The 19,527-nt window shown below is 48.9% G+C and overlaps 9 protein-coding genes across 9 annotated transcripts; 4 read left to right on the forward strand and 5 right to left on the reverse strand.

The window, feature by feature from the left end:
* Positions 1 to 140: 140 nt before the first annotated feature.
* I303_108698 (uncharacterized protein) lies at positions 141 to 1,770 on the forward strand (the record flags this gene model as incomplete). Its single annotated transcript, XM_018410251.1, has 4 exons — positions 141 to 598; positions 666 to 816; positions 879 to 1,103; positions 1,162 to 1,770. 4 exons carry the CDS (start codon positions 141 to 143, stop codon positions 1,768 to 1,770), a joined length of 1,443 nt encoding a protein of 480 aa, XP_018260060.1.
* A 165-nt stretch (positions 1,771 to 1,935) lies between these two features.
* Positions 1,936 to 2,600, reverse strand: I303_108699 (uncharacterized protein; the record flags this gene model as incomplete). Its single annotated transcript, XM_018410250.1, has 2 exons — positions 1,936 to 2,011; positions 2,065 to 2,600. 2 exons carry the CDS (start codon positions 2,598 to 2,600, stop codon positions 1,936 to 1,938), a joined length of 612 nt encoding a protein of 203 aa, XP_018260059.1.
* A 282-nt stretch (positions 2,601 to 2,882) lies between these two features.
* Positions 2,883 to 3,887, forward strand: I303_108700 (uncharacterized protein; the record flags this gene model as incomplete). The annotated part of the gene is made up of 1 exon (XM_018410249.1): positions 2,883 to 3,887. One exon carries the CDS (start codon positions 2,883 to 2,885, stop codon positions 3,885 to 3,887), a length of 1,005 nt encoding a protein of 334 aa, XP_018260058.1.
* Positions 3,888 to 4,014: 127 nt separating this feature from the next.
* On the reverse strand, positions 4,015 to 5,262 carry I303_108701 (uncharacterized protein; the record flags this gene model as incomplete). Its single annotated transcript, XM_018410248.1, has 1 exon — positions 4,015 to 5,262. The coding sequence occupies one exon, from the start codon at positions 5,260 to 5,262 to the stop codon at positions 4,015 to 4,017; it is 1,248 nt and encodes a 415-aa protein (XP_018260057.1).
* Positions 5,263 to 5,772: 510 nt separating this feature from the next.
* I303_108702 (uncharacterized protein) lies at positions 5,773 to 9,800 on the reverse strand (the record flags this gene model as incomplete). Its single annotated transcript, XM_018410247.1, has 11 exons — positions 5,773 to 5,793; positions 5,868 to 5,943; positions 6,003 to 6,112; positions 6,198 to 6,239; positions 6,313 to 6,495; positions 6,600 to 7,001; positions 7,055 to 7,138; positions 7,195 to 7,524; positions 7,583 to 7,687; positions 7,741 to 9,197; positions 9,332 to 9,800. The coding sequence occupies 11 exons, from the start codon at positions 9,798 to 9,800 to the stop codon at positions 5,773 to 5,775; spliced, it is 3,279 nt and encodes a 1,092-aa protein (XP_018260056.1).
* A 261-nt stretch (positions 9,801 to 10,061) lies between these two features.
* I303_108703 (uncharacterized protein) lies at positions 10,062 to 12,637 on the reverse strand (the record flags this gene model as incomplete). Its single annotated transcript, XM_065969900.1, has 9 exons — positions 10,062 to 10,163; positions 10,243 to 10,384; positions 10,476 to 10,606; positions 10,723 to 11,051; positions 11,169 to 11,691; positions 11,770 to 11,812; positions 11,896 to 12,080; positions 12,180 to 12,362; positions 12,500 to 12,637. 9 exons carry the CDS (start codon positions 12,635 to 12,637, stop codon positions 10,062 to 10,064), a joined length of 1,776 nt encoding a protein of 591 aa, XP_065825972.1.
* A 979-nt stretch (positions 12,638 to 13,616) lies between these two features.
* On the forward strand, positions 13,617 to 14,402 carry I303_108704 (uncharacterized protein; the record flags this gene model as incomplete). The annotated part of the gene is made up of 1 exon (XM_018410245.1): positions 13,617 to 14,402. The coding sequence occupies one exon, from the start codon at positions 13,617 to 13,619 to the stop codon at positions 14,400 to 14,402; it is 786 nt and encodes a 261-aa protein (XP_018260054.1).
* Positions 14,403 to 14,628: 226 nt separating this feature from the next.
* On the reverse strand, positions 14,629 to 15,256 carry I303_108705 (uncharacterized protein; the record flags this gene model as incomplete). Its single annotated transcript, XM_018410244.1, has 2 exons — positions 14,629 to 14,955; positions 15,038 to 15,256. The coding sequence occupies 2 exons, from the start codon at positions 15,254 to 15,256 to the stop codon at positions 14,629 to 14,631; spliced, it is 546 nt and encodes a 181-aa protein (XP_018260053.1).
* Positions 15,257 to 16,045: 789 nt separating this feature from the next.
* On the forward strand, positions 16,046 to 17,900 carry I303_108706 (uncharacterized protein; the record flags this gene model as incomplete). Its single annotated transcript, XM_018410243.1, has 2 exons — positions 16,046 to 16,550; positions 16,651 to 17,900. 2 exons carry the CDS (start codon positions 16,046 to 16,048, stop codon positions 17,898 to 17,900), a joined length of 1,755 nt encoding a protein of 584 aa, XP_018260052.1.
* Positions 17,901 to 19,527: the final 1,627 nt, after the last annotated feature.

The following is a 19,527-nucleotide window of genomic DNA, read 5'->3' on the forward strand; positions in this document are numbered from 1 at the left end:
GAGGTGAGAGTGTCCACCGAAAATATCAGAGACACAACAACATACAGGAATGAGGATGTAGCCGAGGTGGAAGTGGGGTTATGTACGAAAACAAAAAAGATGTCGGTCCATAATCCCAAACTTCTTGTCCATCTACCGACATGATGGGATTGATACGCATAGTCAGCTCGCTGCGGACCCTCTTCACAGCCCTCTCGCTATGCTTGGTCACTGCCTCGCTGTGGACTTACTCGACTGTTCCAGCATACTTCACCAACGGTCAGCCAAAAGTGGTGGGACCGCTCGTCGATTTGACCAAGATATTGACTGATATACCGGATGGACACGAAGGAGCCGCGTGGACAGAAGGAGATGCAGGACCATTCCAGGTGATAGGTAGACCTGTCTCTCGCATAGCCTTCGACGATAGCGGTATCATCGACATCCGCACCGGTGCGAATTTGGATGACGCAAACGAAGGATCAACGTTCAATCTAGCTGTACTCAAACTGCCCCAGGGATCACAGTGGAATTTCTTGGGTGTGGCAAGGGGTCCAACGAGGATGAGAGACTTCATGAAGATCAATGGGTGGCCGTCAAGAGAGCAGGTACTGGTGGCGTGAGTGCAACAAAGTTCAGGTGTGCTGATGTTGTTGTGAGTACGTATTTCGCTAACGATGCAGTAGCATGGGATTGAACATTACTTCTGAGGGCCATCTTGTACCCGTGACGAAAGGGCAGACGCTGGACTTTCCCATGATACCCAGACAAGGCTGCGAGGCATCAGGTGCATGGGTCGCAACATATGGTGCAGAGGATCCTAGACTGTTCTGGACGGTGAGTCAAGCACTCATTCTACCCTTACCTATAAGGCTCGTCTGACAATGTTTTTTGAGCAGGACGCGGGCACGCCGAGTCTTACTTACGCTAGAGCAGCGTTGGACAACGCCAAATGCCGTTCGGTCGGATTTGTTCGTGATATGCGATCTATATTCCCCGAGCTCAACGGCGCACTCAAGACAGGGGTGGAAGGTGTAACGGAGTACGATGGTCTGCGAGAGCCTGGAGAAGGCATAGATAGAGAATTGAACAGGATTGTGAAGCAAGGTGTTGTGGAGAAGAATGTGAGTCTCATCACTTAAATCGATCCGCTGAGGCCTGAAATCTAATGTCCCATCACAGTGGATGCCATTCTACCCTGGCGCCCTTCCTGATGGCGAAACTATCTTCCCTCATATCCACTATATGGTCAAATCCGCTTTATCCCTCCAACCCATCGAAACCACTCCTTCTCGGGTCAAGTACGCAGATGTCGATCTCAGCACAACCGACACCAAGGAATGTATTGGACAAGCCCACTCGAAGTCTTTCAAAATCCATCAGGCAACTCCGCTGTATCGCTTAACATTGTGCGAAAGAGGGTGTATAGTAACGGAGCAGAATACGGTCAACATCGCTCTATCGCACACTCAATCTCCGACAAGGCAGTATGGTCGATTTTTGGCCACATTCAACGTGTCGTATCCTTTCAACCCGATATCAGTCGGACCGAGATTCCGCTTGAACGGGTGCGATGACGTGAACGATATCAACTACGCATTAACCCTAGCGCCTGTCCAACGCTCCGATCTCGATTCGAGTACAAGTACGGTGAAGGTTCCTCAAATCGTCCAGCCAGATCACTTCTTCTTGGATGATCATGTGCTGATCACTATGGGTCATAACGATAAAGAGATGACGACTGTTTTGGCGACGGTGAAGGAGATGCTGGGGAGACAGCAGATGTGTTGACTGTATTTATAGATATTGGACGCCTGAGCCGATCCTTGTATGCATATGTTCCAGCATGAGACCATGCAATGCAATCTGGGCCGTGGCCTAGTCCCGGTCCTCGAGTAGCTTGAGCCGCCAATCTGAACCGATATACCTTTTTTTCCCAATACTGGGAGTTCAGCTCTATCCGCTGCCTTCACCTTCACCTTGGAAGGAATATTCTTTTATCGACTTCCAGGGTCCTCCAAGGTATTCCCACCTACGCATGATCAGATCAACAAGTCCAGTCCTTCTGACGAAAGGTGTACTCACACTTCGAATCCGACTGCTCTTCCCTTATGTTGCCCTTCTTTCTGGCCGTCCTTCTTCATCCCATCGAACAGCTCCTTCACTTCCTTCAAACAAGTATCGACCTCTTCCTCACTGCTAGCCTTATTTAGCACTGTCACATGAGGCCTTCTCATGGGCTGCAGATCCTGATTAGTCAACTTGTCCTTATCGTCTTGGATACCCTTTTTCAAATCCGACAGCAATTGTCGATGTATTTTCTCTACTGTGCTCGACGGCCTTTCTCGACATAAAAGGTATACCCCTCGATTACCCATCTTCTCCGGTTCTCCAAAGAAGACATCCCATCCTGATCTCGAGCTGCAGATGCTATTCAATTGATGGTCTAATTCGTCGAAGCGGTGCGCAGGTATGGCGTGAAATAAGGTGACGTGCGCCGTCAAGAAATTTCGATGTGGAGGGAAATATTTCGAACGTAAGCCCGTGAGAAGCTGGTGTGTCGCCTTGTCCAGCCGTAAGGTCAAGATGATAGGGCTCTGAAGCTGGCGAGGTGGGGACATATTTCTCTTAGTGAAAGTTGCGCAGATGCTAGTGTTTCGTAAACATGTAGTCGTTCTTTGAGGTCAGGTTCAGAGCATCGTTTAATCGATATTCTACAACAGCAACATCGAAATTGACTGGTAGTCACCGATTACATCATAGGTCTGGCGCGTTAATGATCGTCGTGAAACCGATTGAATCGGCTAATATCTCAAGATATCTATTTGTATAAACTCCTTCCAAATATTCATCATGATCAGCCTCATTCGGATAAAAGCAGCAAGCTAGTACCATCGTTAGCCATGTCGCATTACAGCCCACATCTCTCAGCGACTTTCGAAGGCTACTACAACCGGTTCCGCCTACCATCAGGCGCGTCAGTATGCCTGATAGTCTCCTCCGTTCCCGGCGCGAAGAACCGCCCATACATGATATCCTTCACGCACGTCACCGCGGACGGCAGGGCGTACTGGCAGAAGGAGTACTGGTCAGAGAAATGGGACATCAGGCGGAATGGAGGGAGCAGGGATGGTTATCTGATTGAGTGGGATGATGGTGTGTTTGGCTTAGAGGATGGCAAAGTCCACTGGAAGATGAAGACTAAAGAAGTAGAATTTGAAGCTAGTCAAGCTGGTCGAGGAGTACCTTGGCAGCCTGATGATCCAGCTTCGACGCCTGCTGGGATACTCGCACGGTTCCCTTTACCTATACAATGGCATATACATACCGTGGATTCCGACGCCGATTTCTCGCTCAGCATGACTGAAGTCGATCTGCCGCAAAGTGACAAGCAGGGAATAGCTAAAGTACATGTGGAGAAGAACTGGGCGGTCTCATTCCCGAAATCTTACGTGTGGATGCAAGCGCGGAAGGGGAACAAGGGATTGTGCTTAGCAGGAGGCAGTCTGATTTCTGGCGTTCAAGCGTACTTGGTCGGATATCAAGGGCAAGGCGATAGGTTCGTGTCGTTCAGACCGCCAACTTCGACATCTATCTTGGGCCTATCACTCGGTCTCTACACCAATGTGATCTCGAAAAAGGGTATCATAGATATAGATATAGTAGGATGGTTCAGCAGGCTGAAGATTCATGGTCAATGCGACCCATCAACGTTCTTCAGCTTCGCGGCTCCTCTCGCAGACGGTCATGATCCGGATTATACAGTGCAGAGTTACGCTTCTGATATCACGGTCGAAGTGTACGAACGCAGTTGGCCTTGGTCGGATTGGATACAGGTGGAGAAAGAAGATTTCACACAGGGCGGTATGGAGTTCGGCGGAGACGCCTATGAAAGGCATGAAGAGTGATACATGTATGTCATAGGATATTTTCATAACGCGTTATGATGCTTAGATCGTAGACAGTCGTGGATCAGATATATACCCTTAAACTCCTGCCTAAAATACCTCGACTTGTATGTTGTATAGTCTGGTTCTACCAATGTATCAAAGTGAAGACGCTGAGAACGATAGGCGAAAGCAGGACTTGCAGGGAGACTATCGCCGGGAGATAGGTTAGAGGAAGAGCAGGAAGTAGACCTTTCGTTGGCTGAGTGAGACGATGCGGGGGTATTGAAGCGAACAGTGATTTCGCCGTGATAATCATGATGGGTATCGAATAAAGCAGGACCACCGATAGACCCTGTATCCAACCTTGAGAAACTGATTGCGAGTGTAATGTTGCCGTTCCGAGTGATCGGGATTGAGTGTATTTGGTGAAAAGTCCAAACAACAGCAGAGCAAGGACGTTGAATACCACGTACAGTCTAGCGGCAATCCGATGTCCTACACGGACTACGAATGTGATTTTTCCACCTGCAATGTCCGCTTCTATATCCTGGATGTGCATGATGAAGATTCTAGCTTGCTCGAAGCAGTACATTGCCGCCAACAGGATCCACAGCGGACCAAGGGAGAATCCGCTAGTCGATTTGTAGAAGATATCGGAGATGTGAACCGTCTTGTCTGTAGTCGCGGAGTAGTAGCCCGTCATTCCCCACAAGATGGTAATCGGGTTGAGTAGAAGGGCAGAGACGAGTTCGCCTAGACCATGATAATGCAGTCTGATTGGTGGTCCAACGTACATCTGCGATAAGACAGAGCTGACAATGCCGATCTGCAAAGCGAATCCCTTGTATGGTGATCCCGCCCCGGATCTATGAGGCTTTCCAGTGATATTCGATTTCTGCAGGCAGAGTGAAGAGTCCTGTGACCGAGAATAGAAGATCAGGGCAACTACAGCCGCTTGCCATGCTGCGCCAAGGAGTAGAGCGGTGTAAGGGGGGAATGTTCCATCATGTATGATCCTTGTGGTATTGCCCATGATCTTCTCGTTAATCTCTCTAGCTTCTTCTTCTTTCACTTCGCCCCTCTCCTTTTGCTGACGCACTTTGATAGCTCTTTTTATTGATTCTACCTGTCCCGGCCTGTCTAAATTCCAATCAAAGTACTCATTTCCGTAATTGATCGATACGTTCGTCGCCCAAGTAGTAAATGCACATTGGAAGACGACCCACCAATCGATAGAGAGAAGACCCTCCGCTCCCGTCGAAGGAAACAATCTAGCAGCTAAGATACAGCCAAAGGTCGTCCATAGAGGAACTTCGCTGGCTAGGGGGATGCGACCGAGGGCGAGTAGAGCGTTGATTGAACCTAAGAATGAGAGTTGCTGAGGATCGTGCATCGTGCTTCGAGTGTTTCATTTACTACCTGAGGTATCAATGCTGTTCAGACACAAAATGACGGACGTATTGAAGCCAAAGGTATCCTCCTCATCTATCTATCCAACATGACAGAGCGATGCGACCTTTGTTTTGCTGGATCGGAAATTCTGCAACCGTACCTCAGATCTGGAATCGATCGTCCAGGACGTCATACTTCTGTACCTTAACAGCATTTTCCCCTTAGATTCCAGCAAATGGTAATTGGCAGACACAAGCATGATTCACTTATACAAGCCATCGCAACACGCTCTGCAAGATCAGGAACGAGGACGGTATTCAACAGCAATCAAGTCCGGGGGAGTATGAACAATGCATGGTAGTTCAGTCAAGTCAAGTTAAATCATTATTCGTTACCGATTCTAAACATTAATCAGAAGCATCATATGTAACAGGACAACGCCGCCCGGCCTTAAATTTCCTTTAGTCCAGTCCATTACCAAAATCACCCTTAACTCAAAGACCAAATCACTTCAGAAAGTCTCCGTTTCGTCCTGATCAGTAGAAGTGATCAGTCGAGGGTATGATTACTCAAGGTTCGCAGTCGACTTCAACTGTTTGAACTCACAACGGCATCTGCAACAGGTTTATGCTCTAGAATTGCCTTGGCCTCGCTGAGCTCTTGGTGAAGTCTCTTGATCTCGCTGAAGAAGTACGACTGTTAGCAAAGCATCGCCATGCATACACGAGTGGATCAGCTCACTTCTCCAGATCAACCACTTTGGCATTATGAGCTTCATGTAATTTCGTTAGAGCCGGAGAATGGGGTTCGGCGGGCGGTTTAGGAGAAGTCGGTGGTGTTTTGACGGAGTCCTGAAAGGTGAAGATTGGTAATCAGCTTCATTGCCTTGTGAATGATGAGAGAAACTGATGTTGGCAAAGAGGGATGATGACTTACAGCTAGTCTGGCCAGAGCGTCGTTCTTCTCAACACGTTCATCCTGCGCGGGACATCACATCAATCAACAACCAGTCCAGATACAAGGGCAAGACAAATCCTTATGTGGAGCTCACCTGCAACTGGCTTTCCAGCTTTCTGAACTGCTCTCTCAGTTCTTCCACTTCCTTCTTGTGCCTCTCTTCGGTGTCTTGAGCCTCTTTGACTTTCAGCTCGGCTGCTTCTTTTGCGTCGGCGGTATTCTGTTCCTGAATAGAAGAGAGTGAAGCTTCGAAGTGTGATTTGTTCATTTCCGCCATCTACAGAACCCAGGTTCAGTCTCCGCTCTGCGCTCTCGGTGAATAACGGAGACAGTCGGCAATGGTCATCGGGTCAGATAGCGAGAGTGGAATCACCAACGAACCTCTTTCGCTCCATCCAGTTCATCTCTGACACCTTGCAATTCACCCTTGACTTTCTTCAATTCGTTGTCCAGCTCAGCAGTATCCTTCACATCGACTTTACCAAGCTGCTCGACTTCGCTAATGAGTCGAGTGACCTCGTTGCGCAACGATTCGTTCACATCCTTCAATTCGTTCAGTGAAGTCTGTCCCTCAACAACTTGTTTTTGGGCAGATGATAAGGACTCTTCTAAGGTCTGAATGGATTTCAGCTGGTCCGCCTGCAAGTCCGATAAGGAGACCGCATGAGAGGTCTTGAGAGCTTCAATTTCCGCCGCGTGGGCTTGGCTTAATCGTTCTTGAGTCGAAGCGAGATCTGCTCGAATTGTGGACAGCTCAGTATGGTGGGATTCGCCCGCTGCAGCCTGCTCAGGTGTCAGCATCTATTCTGAGGACTTGACCAATCATGCAAATCTACCTTGGCATCATCGAATGCTTTGTTGTACCTCTCTTCAAATTCGATCTTATTCTCCTCCTTCTCCTTTTCAAGCTTAGCTATGATCTGTGATGAGATCGCTGAATCAGCAGACTTTCGCCGACATCCTGGACTCAACTCACATCGTTTAAGCTTTGCTCTTTTTCTTCCATACCCCGTCGCAGCTCGCCGAGCTGACCGAGTTCCTCATCCAGCTCCTCAAGCTTGCTCTTGGCGTCACTCAACTCTTTCTCCGCTTTCTCTTTCTCCAAGGTGACTCCGGCAAGTCTACCTTCCAGATCCGACAATCTGGTCTCGGAGGCCGCAGTCGCTTCTTTCAGGAGCGCTTCATGCTGTTCATTGGCAACCTTCAATTTAGCTTCTAGCTCTGCTAAGGTTTCAGGATGTTTGGCAGAGCTTTCAAGTAAATCCGCGTGTGTCTTTGTCAACTCCTCATGAGCAGCTTGCAGCGTCTTTAAGGAATAGGGACATCAGACTGTGTATCTCTTCGGGTTGAAGCCGAACACTCACTTTCAGCGTCTCCTGCCCGCTCTCATGCTCAGCCTTGGCCTTCTCAAGAGCTTCCAAATGACCTTGCGCAGAGGTCTTGTGTCCATCGAGCTCTTTTGAGAGCGCCTATAACCACGTCCTTAAATACGGTTGTCATTCGTTTGAGTTGAGACACTCACATCCTTGTCAATAGCCCATTGGTCCTCAGCGGACTTTCTCTCTTCCTCAGACTTTTGCGCTGCTTTCTTAAGCTTTTCAATCTCATCCTGAAGATCCTTGATCTGTCCTTCCAATCCTGTCGCACCCGCCATTGACTTTTCGGCCTCCTCAGCACCTTCCGCTAATTCAGCTTCGAGCTTCTCCTTGATCTTCTCGAGCTCTGCGACTTTACCTTCAAGCGCTGACTTGGCATCGGCAGCCTCAGAGAGCGAAGCAGTAGATTCAGTGTGGGTCGTGTGGAGTGCAGCCAATTCCTCTTGGACAGTGTTGAGGGTCGTGTTGAGTTCCGTGATTGATGATTGGGCAGATGCTAATTCGGATTGGAGCCTTGTGAGTTGCGATTCGAGGGATTCCTTCTCCGCCGAAAGACTCTCGAGTTGTGCCTTCAATTCTTTTACAGCAACCTCATGTTGTTCGCTAGCAGCTTTGATCTCAGCAGCGTGCAAATCCTTGAGCTGGGCGATCTTGCTCTCGTTGTCAGCACCAACTTGCGTTGTGGCGCCTTCGATCTGACTTTGTAAGTCCTTGATGGCCTGAGCTCGATTCTCCTCAAGCGAGATCTTCTCCTTGCTCCATTCTTCCACTTTTTTCTCATACTCCTGCTTCTCAGCAATAGACCTCTTCTCAACTTCTTCCAACTTCTCCTTTAGCTCTGCTACTTCTTTGGATCTTTCAGCCGCGTCGGACGCCGCCAAAGCGCTTGGTCCACTTCCCGCTCTGACCTTCTGCGCCACGCCGACAGTCGCGCCAGTCGTACCGGTTCTATTGGATGGAGGGGCCATGCTCGCCCTTCCGGCTGCTGGTCTAGCGGTCAATCTCGAAGTGGAGCTCGTCAAGCCAGTCGTACTTCGGGGTTTGGTGATGCCATTCGTGGTGGTGGAAGAGGGAGCCAAGCTTTTTCGCGCAGCAGCAGTGGTAGTGCTCGATCTGAGTGGATCAGGTTTAGTAGTAGTAGTCGCAGATGTGGTATTTGGTCGAGCGGTTCTTGTGATGCTAGCACTGGGGACAGGAGGTTTGGTGGATACTCTGGGTTTCGCAGCTGTAGTGGAGCTTTCTGTGGGACGAGCGACCCGAGCTGCAGAGGATGAAGTCGTTTTATCTGATGAGTTGGTAGCCGCTCGGGGTCTCGTGGTAGCGGTGGTAGTAGCGGCTGCTGAAGTGGACGAAGCGGTGGGTCGAGTGACGGTGCTGCCTGCTCCAGGTCGAGAGGATATAGAAGCGCGTGCGGTATGTGTGGGGCGTGAGGTGGTAGTGGAAGTTGGGGTTTTGGTGCTGGAAGAGGCGGTCGGTCGAGTGAGTGTCGAAGTGGTCTTTACGCCTGGTCTGGTCGGTGCGAGGGATTGTCTTGCTGCCGCTAAAGGTCGAGCTTGTGAGGCGGTGGAAGGTGTACTTTTGGGTGAGGGTTTAGGTGAGCTTGCTGCGAGTACGAATCATACATGATCAGCTATCTTTGGCGGCGAACGCACGAGACCATCGTAGTCGTCACACTACGTGTGTACGGCATGACAATCGGGCATAAGGGTTAAAGACACAGAACTGATATCGACTCACCCCCAAACACACCACTCTTTAATACCTTCTTTACACCGCTAGCAGCTTCCTTGACTTGCTCTACGACCGGCTTGTCCTCGTCCTCCTTTGTCTTCTGCTCTTCGGTCAGCTCTCCATGACTGTTCACTGCTTCTCCTACGACGCTGGTGTTGGTATCCGCTTCTTTCGCTTGCGCATTGACCTCTTGATCATTCAACTTGTCGACTCCATTCTCCTTCTCTTCGCTTGTAGAAGCAGTCGAGTCCTCCTTGGCAGCTGTTCCTTGGTGGTGATCACCAGGAGTTGCATGATAATCATTATCGCAAGCGTCTGAGGTGCTGGCTGAGTCATCCTTGATTCCCTTCTCTGGTTGATCTTGGATAGCCTCAACCAGATCACCATCTTCGACCGGAAGTTGATTCTCTGGTCTTCCGTCCATCGTCTTCAAGCTGAAGCTTTCGGAGGCTTGCGAGTCAGGTCTGGCGGACATGGGAGTGAGTTCCAGGACTGAGACTCAAGCTATGCAGTATGAGTTTCTTGCTTCTTTACAATGTCAAGAGGTGAATAGTATGGTTAGTATGGTGCTTTATGCCCTGTTTCCGCGTCTTTTTGTTGTCTTTCTGACGCGCTTGGACCCAATCGACCTCCACTTGCATATCATTACGTAATTATATGTTATATGCATGTGACGATGATCGCCATACCGTAAACCCAAACGCAGATGCAGATGCTGAGAGAGATTCATGCTATGCTACAGGATCAAATTATCTGATGTATTGTCTATACGACGTGCCTCCCGCAGGTGAAATCTGGGATTCCCGGTATCTTGATAGAACCATACCATCGTGAGCAGCTGCGAAATACTCAACGCTGGACGAATCAGCGCCGCTTTTATTGGTTGATAAAGACAGACAAGGGAGAGCGAGACGAACCTTATGAGCATATTCCGAATTGTCCGAATTTCCCATGGGAAACTTGGCATAGGGTAATAACCTCAGAAAGCCTTCTCGCTGGGTATGATTGCCTGTTGCGCAGGCTGATATCAATATTGGCCAAAGCCATCCGGACAGGTGCCTGCGATAGCGATAGAAATGTGACGAGCTGATCAGCGCCGGCCAGTGTATTCCACGGGGAAAAGAAAATCGAGAAACCATCTAATACATACCCGATCTCACTCAAGGCTTCTTGGCATGATGCAGTAAACGAGTTGACGCTCGAGATCAGATCGCTCGATGTGGTAGAGTACATTTGAGCTTCTTGAAGGAGCAGGATGAGGAGAGCCAATCGCCAAAGACGCTAAAGCGTGGTCCAGCCGTGGTCAGCGAGTCAACATTTACGTCGAATCAAGTATTCGTCAGAAACAGAGGTCGAAAACGAAGATATCAAGGGCCAGGAACCGAGACTCAACTCACGCCGCCATACTGCGATCTCCTCTCATCCGTTCTACCAGCCAACCTCGCAGGCCAAAGATGTTCCAGCTCCATCCTCATCGACATAATCTCGAAATCCAGATCCTCCTTCATCCCCACATCCATTTGATCGTCCAAATTCTGCATAGTGCGTCTAGCCACCAGGCTCGTTACCCGCGAGAAGACAGGTACGAGGGTTCGCGGAATGCCAAAGATCGTCTCTAGCGTATCTGGGATAGGCGGCGATAATTTCGCTTGATGAGTTCTCGAAAGCGATATCCATGATTGATCGGAAGAGGTCAACCTAGGGATCGATCCACTTGTCAAGGAAGCTACAGCAGAACGATAGGCGTCAACATCGGAGTGAAACTGTTTTATGCTTGGGTTTTCCATTCCAAGATGTCTCATACTTAGTCAAACCGACTTGATTAAATCAGGGCGCGACTCACCATAAATATCTATCATCGCCGCCATCTCGAGATACAAAGCCATCGATAAAGGCTGTTTGTTCTCCACCGGACCTCCTCTATATCCCGATAATGGAGGGGTCAACCCGATCATCCACCCTGGTCCCCCTTTCTCAATGCACTTGTCAACTACGCTTCGAAGTCTGTCTCTCCATACGGTGGGTGAAGGCTCCATAATCTGACATAGTAAGAGGTTGAAAGCTGTTGATCCCAGATTACCGACCGTAGAAACATCTTTATTATCTTCGACAGTTCCCACGTTCACCGGATTCCGGAAAATATCTGATCGATGCAAGTGGTTTATGTCAGGAGAAAGGGATAGTGAGGATGGCTGGGTTCCTAGGCTTATACCACTACCGTTATACAGTGCAGGACCAGGTACCGCGCTGGTGATATTTGGCGGAAGGCGGTTGTGAGGATCTTCAGAAGAAGGGAAATACCGTCGAACGAGGCCAGAGTGGAAAGAGCGGAACGAGGTGAAACGGGATTGCTTGGGTGTAGGGATCTACAAAGACATCCTTTGGTATTCAGCATGAAGTCGTGCGTCCGTGGGAATGGAGAGGTGGAGAAACGGAAAGGTCACCTTGTTCTGTACGAGCTCAGAAGGGTTCATCAGGTTATTTGAGCTGGATCGATGAACCGTCAGCTCAGCTTTGAACCCCAGACTCATCAATCAAAGGTGAATAAGACGCATTACTCCGGAACTCACCCCTTGTCATTGATGTTTAGCCATTCAGCCCTCATACTCTCCAAAACATGTCTTTCTTTTGACATCTTCTCGTAATCTATGGGTGGTTGATACACATAACTTGAAGATGTGAGAGGTAGAGGTTGCAGATCGTCCAGAGTCAATGTTGAGCTCGATGCGAAGGATGATGAATCTTGGAATGACGTCTGATTAGAGTCATGCGTGGTCGATCAGCAAAGAGTTATTTCATATCATACGAGTACCGTCCAGTCTGAATGTTTCCGCTTTGTCCCATTCCGACTCACATCGAGAGACATCGCGCCGAGCGCGTCCAGCTGGGCTTTCTCAAACACCCGATTAGGGTCGTACCCATTCCCAAGCGAATTGTATGCGTCCGCATTCTCGGTCTCCTTCTCATGCTCGTTGTCGTGGTCGTACTCGTATTCACAGATCCTTAACGGGTGTCTAGCGCAATTGCTACATTTTGGCTATGTCGAAACCGTTACAACAAGTCAGCAGTCAAAGAGGAAGAGGCAGAATAATCGACACAGCTGCCAATGATTACCAAGGCAGAAAATAGAAAATGCAGACAGAACAGAAACAGAGTGTGTAGTTGGTGACTCACCCTTTTCTCATCGCATTTGACTCTTCGTTTCCTACATGTCATACATCCCATGACCGACCTGACCCTCTTCCGCTTCTGTTTCCCTGTAGCAGTCAGACCATATTGGGCCCAAGGCTGATTCAAGGTCGGACCTTCCATGGCTTCCCACTCGACTGAGGTCAGAACGCCAAGCGCCGAGAGACGGAAGGGAGGAAGGAAAGAAGGAATGCGCTTTCCGCCAAAACACTACTCAAGCGCCGAGGATGAGGATAAGCAATGAGCAAGGTTTATCTGATAAAGGAAAATCGCCGATCAATTAATCAACCATTCGTTGTCTCTTCAACATCAGCTGATCATCGTCTGTTGTCTGTTGCTTCGGGTCTGTCAGGCAATGGCAATTGTCGATCACACAGATGTGAGTATAGCTGAGAGAAGACAGCATGACGAATCGCTCCAGTCATGACGGACACGACATGTCACGCTACTTTCATGGGGGGTACAGGTGAGTGAGCTTTATTCTCGTTTACATTTTCGACCGAGAGAGAAAGAGAAAAGAGACGCCCTCGGATCTGATGATAATTAGATGTTTCGTGATCACGTAGAAAGAAGAGAAGATGATGTTGCGAGATGAAGGACACATTCAGGGACTCGATGCTTATTTTGGCGCTCTACTGCTTGAAATAGGCGCTTGAATTGGGCTTGGCGAGGTTGGGACTGACTGATCACGATCCTACTACGGAAAGGCCGTGTCATCAGTAGCGAGGTGTATGGACAGACGATATGCGTGCTCGACAGAGACCAAGAGACACCTAGCAGCGAACAACACAATATGAGGGCATATGCATATGAATGCCTCGGCGGCAACTCTTCTTCCCTGCCTAGTAGCATCAGTCGAATTATACCGCTGATATCCGGCGGATGCGCTTATTCATTTTCCAAATCAAGACTCAACTCGGCTAAATGAGCCAAACAGATCGAGTCGATATCATATCATTTATCATCGTCCATTCACAAGATGAGGATTGCACAAAGTATATAAGACCGATATCTGAACAGGTTTTGGCTCAAGGCGTGCCAGTCAAGATTCTTCGGGTCTCTCACTGATTCACACAGAAAAGTAGGGATAGCATTCAGCAAAATGTACATCCGTCCAGTCCACGCCGAGTTGAATATTCCAGCCCTCCATCAATTCATCCGCGAAAACCCTCTTGGGCTATTCACCACCTCCATCGCCCATCCCAAGAACGCCACCATCCAAACCACCCATATTCCGTTCGTTCTCGACTCTCCTAGCGATGCTTCTGACGAAAGCAACAAAGGGGTATTGAGAGCGCATATTGCCAGGGCAAATCCACAATCCAAATCCATCATCGACAGTCTCTCTCAAAACGGGTCCGAGTCCGACTTACTCGAAGAAGAAGTTCTAGTACTTTTTAACTCTCCGGTCCACTCATACGTCACTCCTAAATTCTACGTCGAGACCAAACCTAAGGACGGCAAAGTAGTGCCTACATGGGATTATGCCGCTGTGCAAGTATACGGCAAATCGCGCATATACTATAAAAACACTCCCGAAACATCGGAATTCTTGCAGAAACAAGTAGAAGAATTGAGTCTGCAGAATGAACAGCAATTCATAGATAAGAACAAAGGCACGAGAGAAGGAAGTAAGCCGTGGAAAGTATCGGATGCGCCGACAAAGTATGTCGATCTATTGAAGAAGGCGATTATAGGGATAGAGATCAAGATTGAGAGGATTGAGGGGAGGTTCAAGCTTAGTCAAGAGAGTAATGATGGGGATTGGAATGGGGTGGTCGAGGGTTATAGGTCGTTGAAGACGGAAGAAGGTGAAAAGATGGCGGATCTGGTGGAGGGTAGAGGAACAGAGAGGACAAGTAAGAAAGGTGTTTGTCCGATTTCATAGGTGTAGATGCCCCGGTGTTGAGGTGGGTGATGTCAGACGACATAGACGGACAGGACAACAGGGGTTGAGTACTGCGTTGATACAGTCTGGGAATGGAAAATGCTATAGATCGTTGTAAAGTAGATGCATGATACCTGAGTTGTTTGTTCGATGTGATACATACAGAAGCTATTGTATCTGATTGACCATACTGCCCTTGACTCCATCTTCGACCCTTTGTTCAGCTTTAAACCCTTCCATCAAGGACAATAGCCATCAAAGTCGAGAGACACGCCAAAGCGTACGCAGGCATCCTTCTGAGATGCCTAGTTTCCCAACTGTTGATCAGTTCCTTCGCCTCATCCTCTTTCACCGAAGTTGCACTTTCGTTCTCGGCCAGCTCCAACAGTCTTGAGTTAATAGGTAATAGTCCAGAGAGAGCCGTGATAGGTAAGATCGCCAAGGATTGGATACCCGAAATAAGGGTGATGCGGGATATGAGAGGGGAGGGGTGGATGTAGGAGGTAGTGAATGCTAATACGGATGAGACTAGGGATGCGCCTACTACCCAGGTCTACAAGGAGTTGTCGATGAAGCATCAGCTCACTGCTCCAATCAGGACATTCAGTCAGGCGGAAAAGGGGTGCATAACTCACAGCAGCAGGTTTGAAGTACGCTCTCCACAATTTGGCTTTTTCCTTATCGGTCAACTTAAGTGGAGAACCAGGTAAGAGTCTTCCGTTCAAGTAAGGGATAACGCCTCTCTGGTATTCTGCGAGATTACCGAAGAATACGTAGGAAGTGGTGAGACCCCCAAGAGCGAGGGTGATTGAGGGGGCGGGAAGGGAAAGAATGGCATTGGAGAATGTGGTCATTGTGTCGTTTCTCACGTTCCCTGATTTGACGTTCCAAGTGGAGGTATCAAGTCGTCTGGAAGTTGTGATTTGTATAAGGGTGATTGTGAAGTATCGACTCGAAGATAGGAGAGCTGGTCTGCGTTGTATCGCCTATTTATATACCTTGAATGGCAGCGTGAGAATCTGTTCGGTATCTGGGAAGATGACGGTCATCTATCGGCATTGGGCTCTGATCAGGCACGCCTCGCTATCACCGAGCAAAAGTGCGGTCATCTCATTCCATCACCACCGACCACATTCATACACCGTCGACCACACCGATGAGGACCCTATCATTCGGCAGGCCGCATCCGTTCGTCATCAAGTCGAGTACTGTAGCTTATCTTGGTCGTTGCAACGACCGGACAAGGCGAGCTGAAGCGAAGATACCGTATACCGACCAAGGTCGTGGGAGAACTATGTTACGTAATGATCCGCTTGGGCGATCGAGTCGGAATGATGTGATGCAAGAGGTGCTACAAAGCAACGTTCATCTTCATCCTTCTGCTTTCTTGGAAGGATTGATCATTGACCAGAATCAAGAACACGCCCTACGAGAACATCAATCAGTGATCATGCACGTCTAGACTCGATTCGCCATCTAATTCACCGCTTAGACGATTAGTATCCTAGCCGGATTCGAACGTACACAATGATCATACGCTGTAGGAATCGACTACCGACACGCCATTCCCCCGTCCGAATAACAATAAATCAGTAAATCGCAACATCGACGAGTCCGGCAAACATATCACTCTCGCGGTCAACATGTCTCCGATCGCTATCATGCCAGAGACTGGCCAACCAACCGTTCCTTCTCCCAAGGTCTTGCCCACCGACATCCCTCGAAGGCCTTCACCATGGCACGAAATCGCTCATTCGCTATCTACAACTTCTCTGCCCCCTTACATACCGCGTCGAGCATCATCATCAGCCGCCTCAATCACCGAACCATATACACCCTCATCCGATACCCCACTCGGGGGCACCAGCACTGGCGCCGGTACGCCGCCGCTGGTTTCTACCTCACACGCTCTTCGAGAATGGGAAGAGAAGCTTTCGCACCCTCGATCAGATGTATCGAGGCATCAGCTCATCGACGAGAGGTGGAAGAAGACCAAGCTGGCTGCTGAGAGGGATAAAGGTGGATTCATCGAGTACAAGCTGAAGTTAATCGACCCGACGCCGGAGAGATTCGAGAGGTTGATAACTCAGTTGATGTGGAGGTTGAAGCAAGGTCGAAATGAGGCGATATACGAGCTAGGCTTAGCTGGTGAGTGTTCTCTACACATACACCAACAGGGAGACCACCCTGTACACAAATTCACGCACTGGCTCTTCCGTGACTTGAGCTGATTATGTCGGTGACGTAGACGACGGCACAGTGATCGGTCTGCCCAGGTCACAGATGGACGCTTCGCTGAGAACGCTAGAATTGATGGCTTCGGAAGTAGGAGCGACTGTCATAATACTAAGGGAAATCGTACTCCATCCCAACCACATAATATCACCGAACTCACTCAATAAAGACAATGCCGAGTGTTCCATCAAACCGAAATGTACAACCAATACAAAGCAAAAAGAACAGAGTCGACGTCGGAATAAGTATACACCAAAAGACCCGGGGGCGTACGGTGGGACTAGACCGAAGAAGATGATATTTGACCCCGTAGACCACTCAACTCCTAGTGACAGCGAAGAAGAGTTCGACGATGATGGATATCTCGACGACAATAGGAATAGGTCATCTGAATCGGAGGACTCGCCATTCTTCCTTGAGGCCGAGTGCGAGCTGGACTCGGAAATTGTAAATCATGAGGCTGCTCCTCACGCGAAAGCTCCAACTTCAACTCTACGCTCCAAATCCTACTCGCCTGGAAGGGGTGATCACAAGCAATCAAGCCATGTAAGCAAGAAGGAGGAGAAGAAGCGGCGGAAATCAGCCGCGAGAGCTGAAGCCAGACGTCTCGATTTGCTCAGAGGGGACGGCACGAATCCGATGTGGAATGAGCTGAGCATGAAAGACCCTGAGTCGACGGAACCGAAGGAGAGCGGTCGAAGGTGGCATGTTGAAGACGCCAATGCAAATGGAGATGCAGTTCATTCACCCCGGTTCACATTACCCCATCAACCTATACGCCCCTCTACGCTGCGTCTCGCAACGCCCGCTACTTCGACAGAAGATGCAGATTCGTTCTTAGATGATCTACTGCATATCCCTCTGGACAATTTATCTTTATCTTTCGCAGACGTCCGCTCTATACCCGAAGACGTGGATCAAGACCCTCAATTCTCTCTCTCGTCGTCCTCATCCTCATCGTCGGTATCGCTCCTTTCCACCAGCGTCGAGACCTTCATCTCACCCCTCGATCGACTAGTAGACAAACAAGGCCTGACCGAACCGAGTACAATCGGGGCGAGTACGGCCGAAACCGTTCAAGCACAAGGACAAGGGGAAGGGGAAGTGGAGGAGATGATTTGCGTGGAAGCGCTCGTAGTGAGGAAATTGCAGCATGACGAAGATGGTGGACCGGCGACGGGGGAAGAGGATGATGAGGACGAAGAGGAAGAATGGGGTTATGGTGGTGAAGAGGATGTATGGGGTTTCGGGGTGGATGAATAAGCGGTCTTGGACTGGTCCAGAATATCGCGCAGAAGCGTGGATGGAATGAAGGTGGACATTGAAATTTTACGGTCGTGTCGAGATGCTCAAGTATATTGATATTGAGGTGGATTTGCACGCAAGGAAGGAGGGGTCCGACATTGTATTTTCAGGGAAGCGGCCATCCAAGAGGAAGTCATAGGTGTAAAGGGCGAAGGATCATCTTTTGCATCATCATCAGCATTATCTCGTTGTCAGGTTCATCATTAAAAGGGTCGTAGAATGTACAATACGGCACTCATGCATCATGCTTTATAATTGTCATTAAAGGTGACAACCTCTTTTTGATAATCTTTCAGTGGTCCTACCACTGAAGCCACCGCAACTTCGGTGACATGCCGCGCGACTGGAGCATATAACGATTGGTAAGCTACCAGATCATCTAGGCAGGGGGAAGATATGACGGACGATCTGGACCCAGTTTCTCGGTAAGATGGCAGATCTTCCTCCGTCTTCAGTCTCGGATCTAAGGGGGGTGGAGGGAAAGAGGGTCAAGCCAAAGATTCAAGAAGGTTCGGTAAGACGACCTTTGTTATCAATGTACTTCATACAGGTACAAGGTAGAATATGCTGAAATATCATTCAGTCCGACCTCTTTATCGGGGTTAGAGTGAAACAACGACCTTTTTGCTTGTGGTCAAGGTAAATATCATATACACCCGAGGCGTCTTGTCGCAGCTTGGTCACATCACAAAGTTGCTCACGTTTCAGCATGTCTCGGTTGGTTAGGCTTTAAGCAGTATCATGATCGAGTAAAAGGCACAACACTGCGATGGACCCCTTTGTATTTACGTATTTAAAGTGCGGCTGAAGCAGAAATCATGGACGTTCCAGACTTTCCACTCGAGTGATTCAAGGGTCTAGGTGTTATTCCGAGGGAGGATGGGATATTCAGGGGCAACACGATGAAAAATCAAAACAAACAACAGAACAATAGGAAAAAGAGGCGACGCGCTTGGTTTTATCTTTTGGCGTGACACCCGCGGAATGGGAATTTTACAGTGAACACCCCTGGAATTCCTCCCTTCCTGCGCATGGGTCACAACAACAATACATACATATACAAGTATCATCAGCATTCTTTTCCTTCATTCTTTCATCACCACCACCACCACCACCACCGACATCGACACCATCGACACACTCGACATCGACAACAGTAAGGAAGACAGGTATTTGCTCACTGATCATCGATTGACATAGCTAGAAGCTAATCACATCACCGTCAGTTATTATGTCCCATTACGCGTGTCGTCTCCTTTATGCGGTCTGTGTGTCACCGTGTGACTATGACTGTTACATGAATATGACCGAGCGTCCTTTCATGTACCTCTCTCGATCCATTTCTCCTTTGTCCACTGCCTCCTTGATCAGTGGTACCACCTTCATACAGGCGGTGGTAATCGCTAGTCACCAGTATTTGCTATTTGCTATTTGCTATTTGGCATCTATTTCCTCCCTGATCCCAAATTGTCGCTTCGTTCTGCCTGTTACACCATCTGATCATACGAAGGAGGATACATTCGTTTGAACGATAATCAAGGATACAAAGGCAGGAGAGGTCTGAGAGCACACACAGACCTCTTAG

This window comes from Kwoniella dejecticola, chromosome 11, assembly GCF_000512565.2.
Source record: "Kwoniella dejecticola CBS 10117 chromosome 11, complete sequence".
Taxonomy (NCBI): Eukaryota; Fungi; Basidiomycota; class Tremellomycetes; order Tremellales; family Cryptococcaceae; genus Kwoniella; species Kwoniella dejecticola.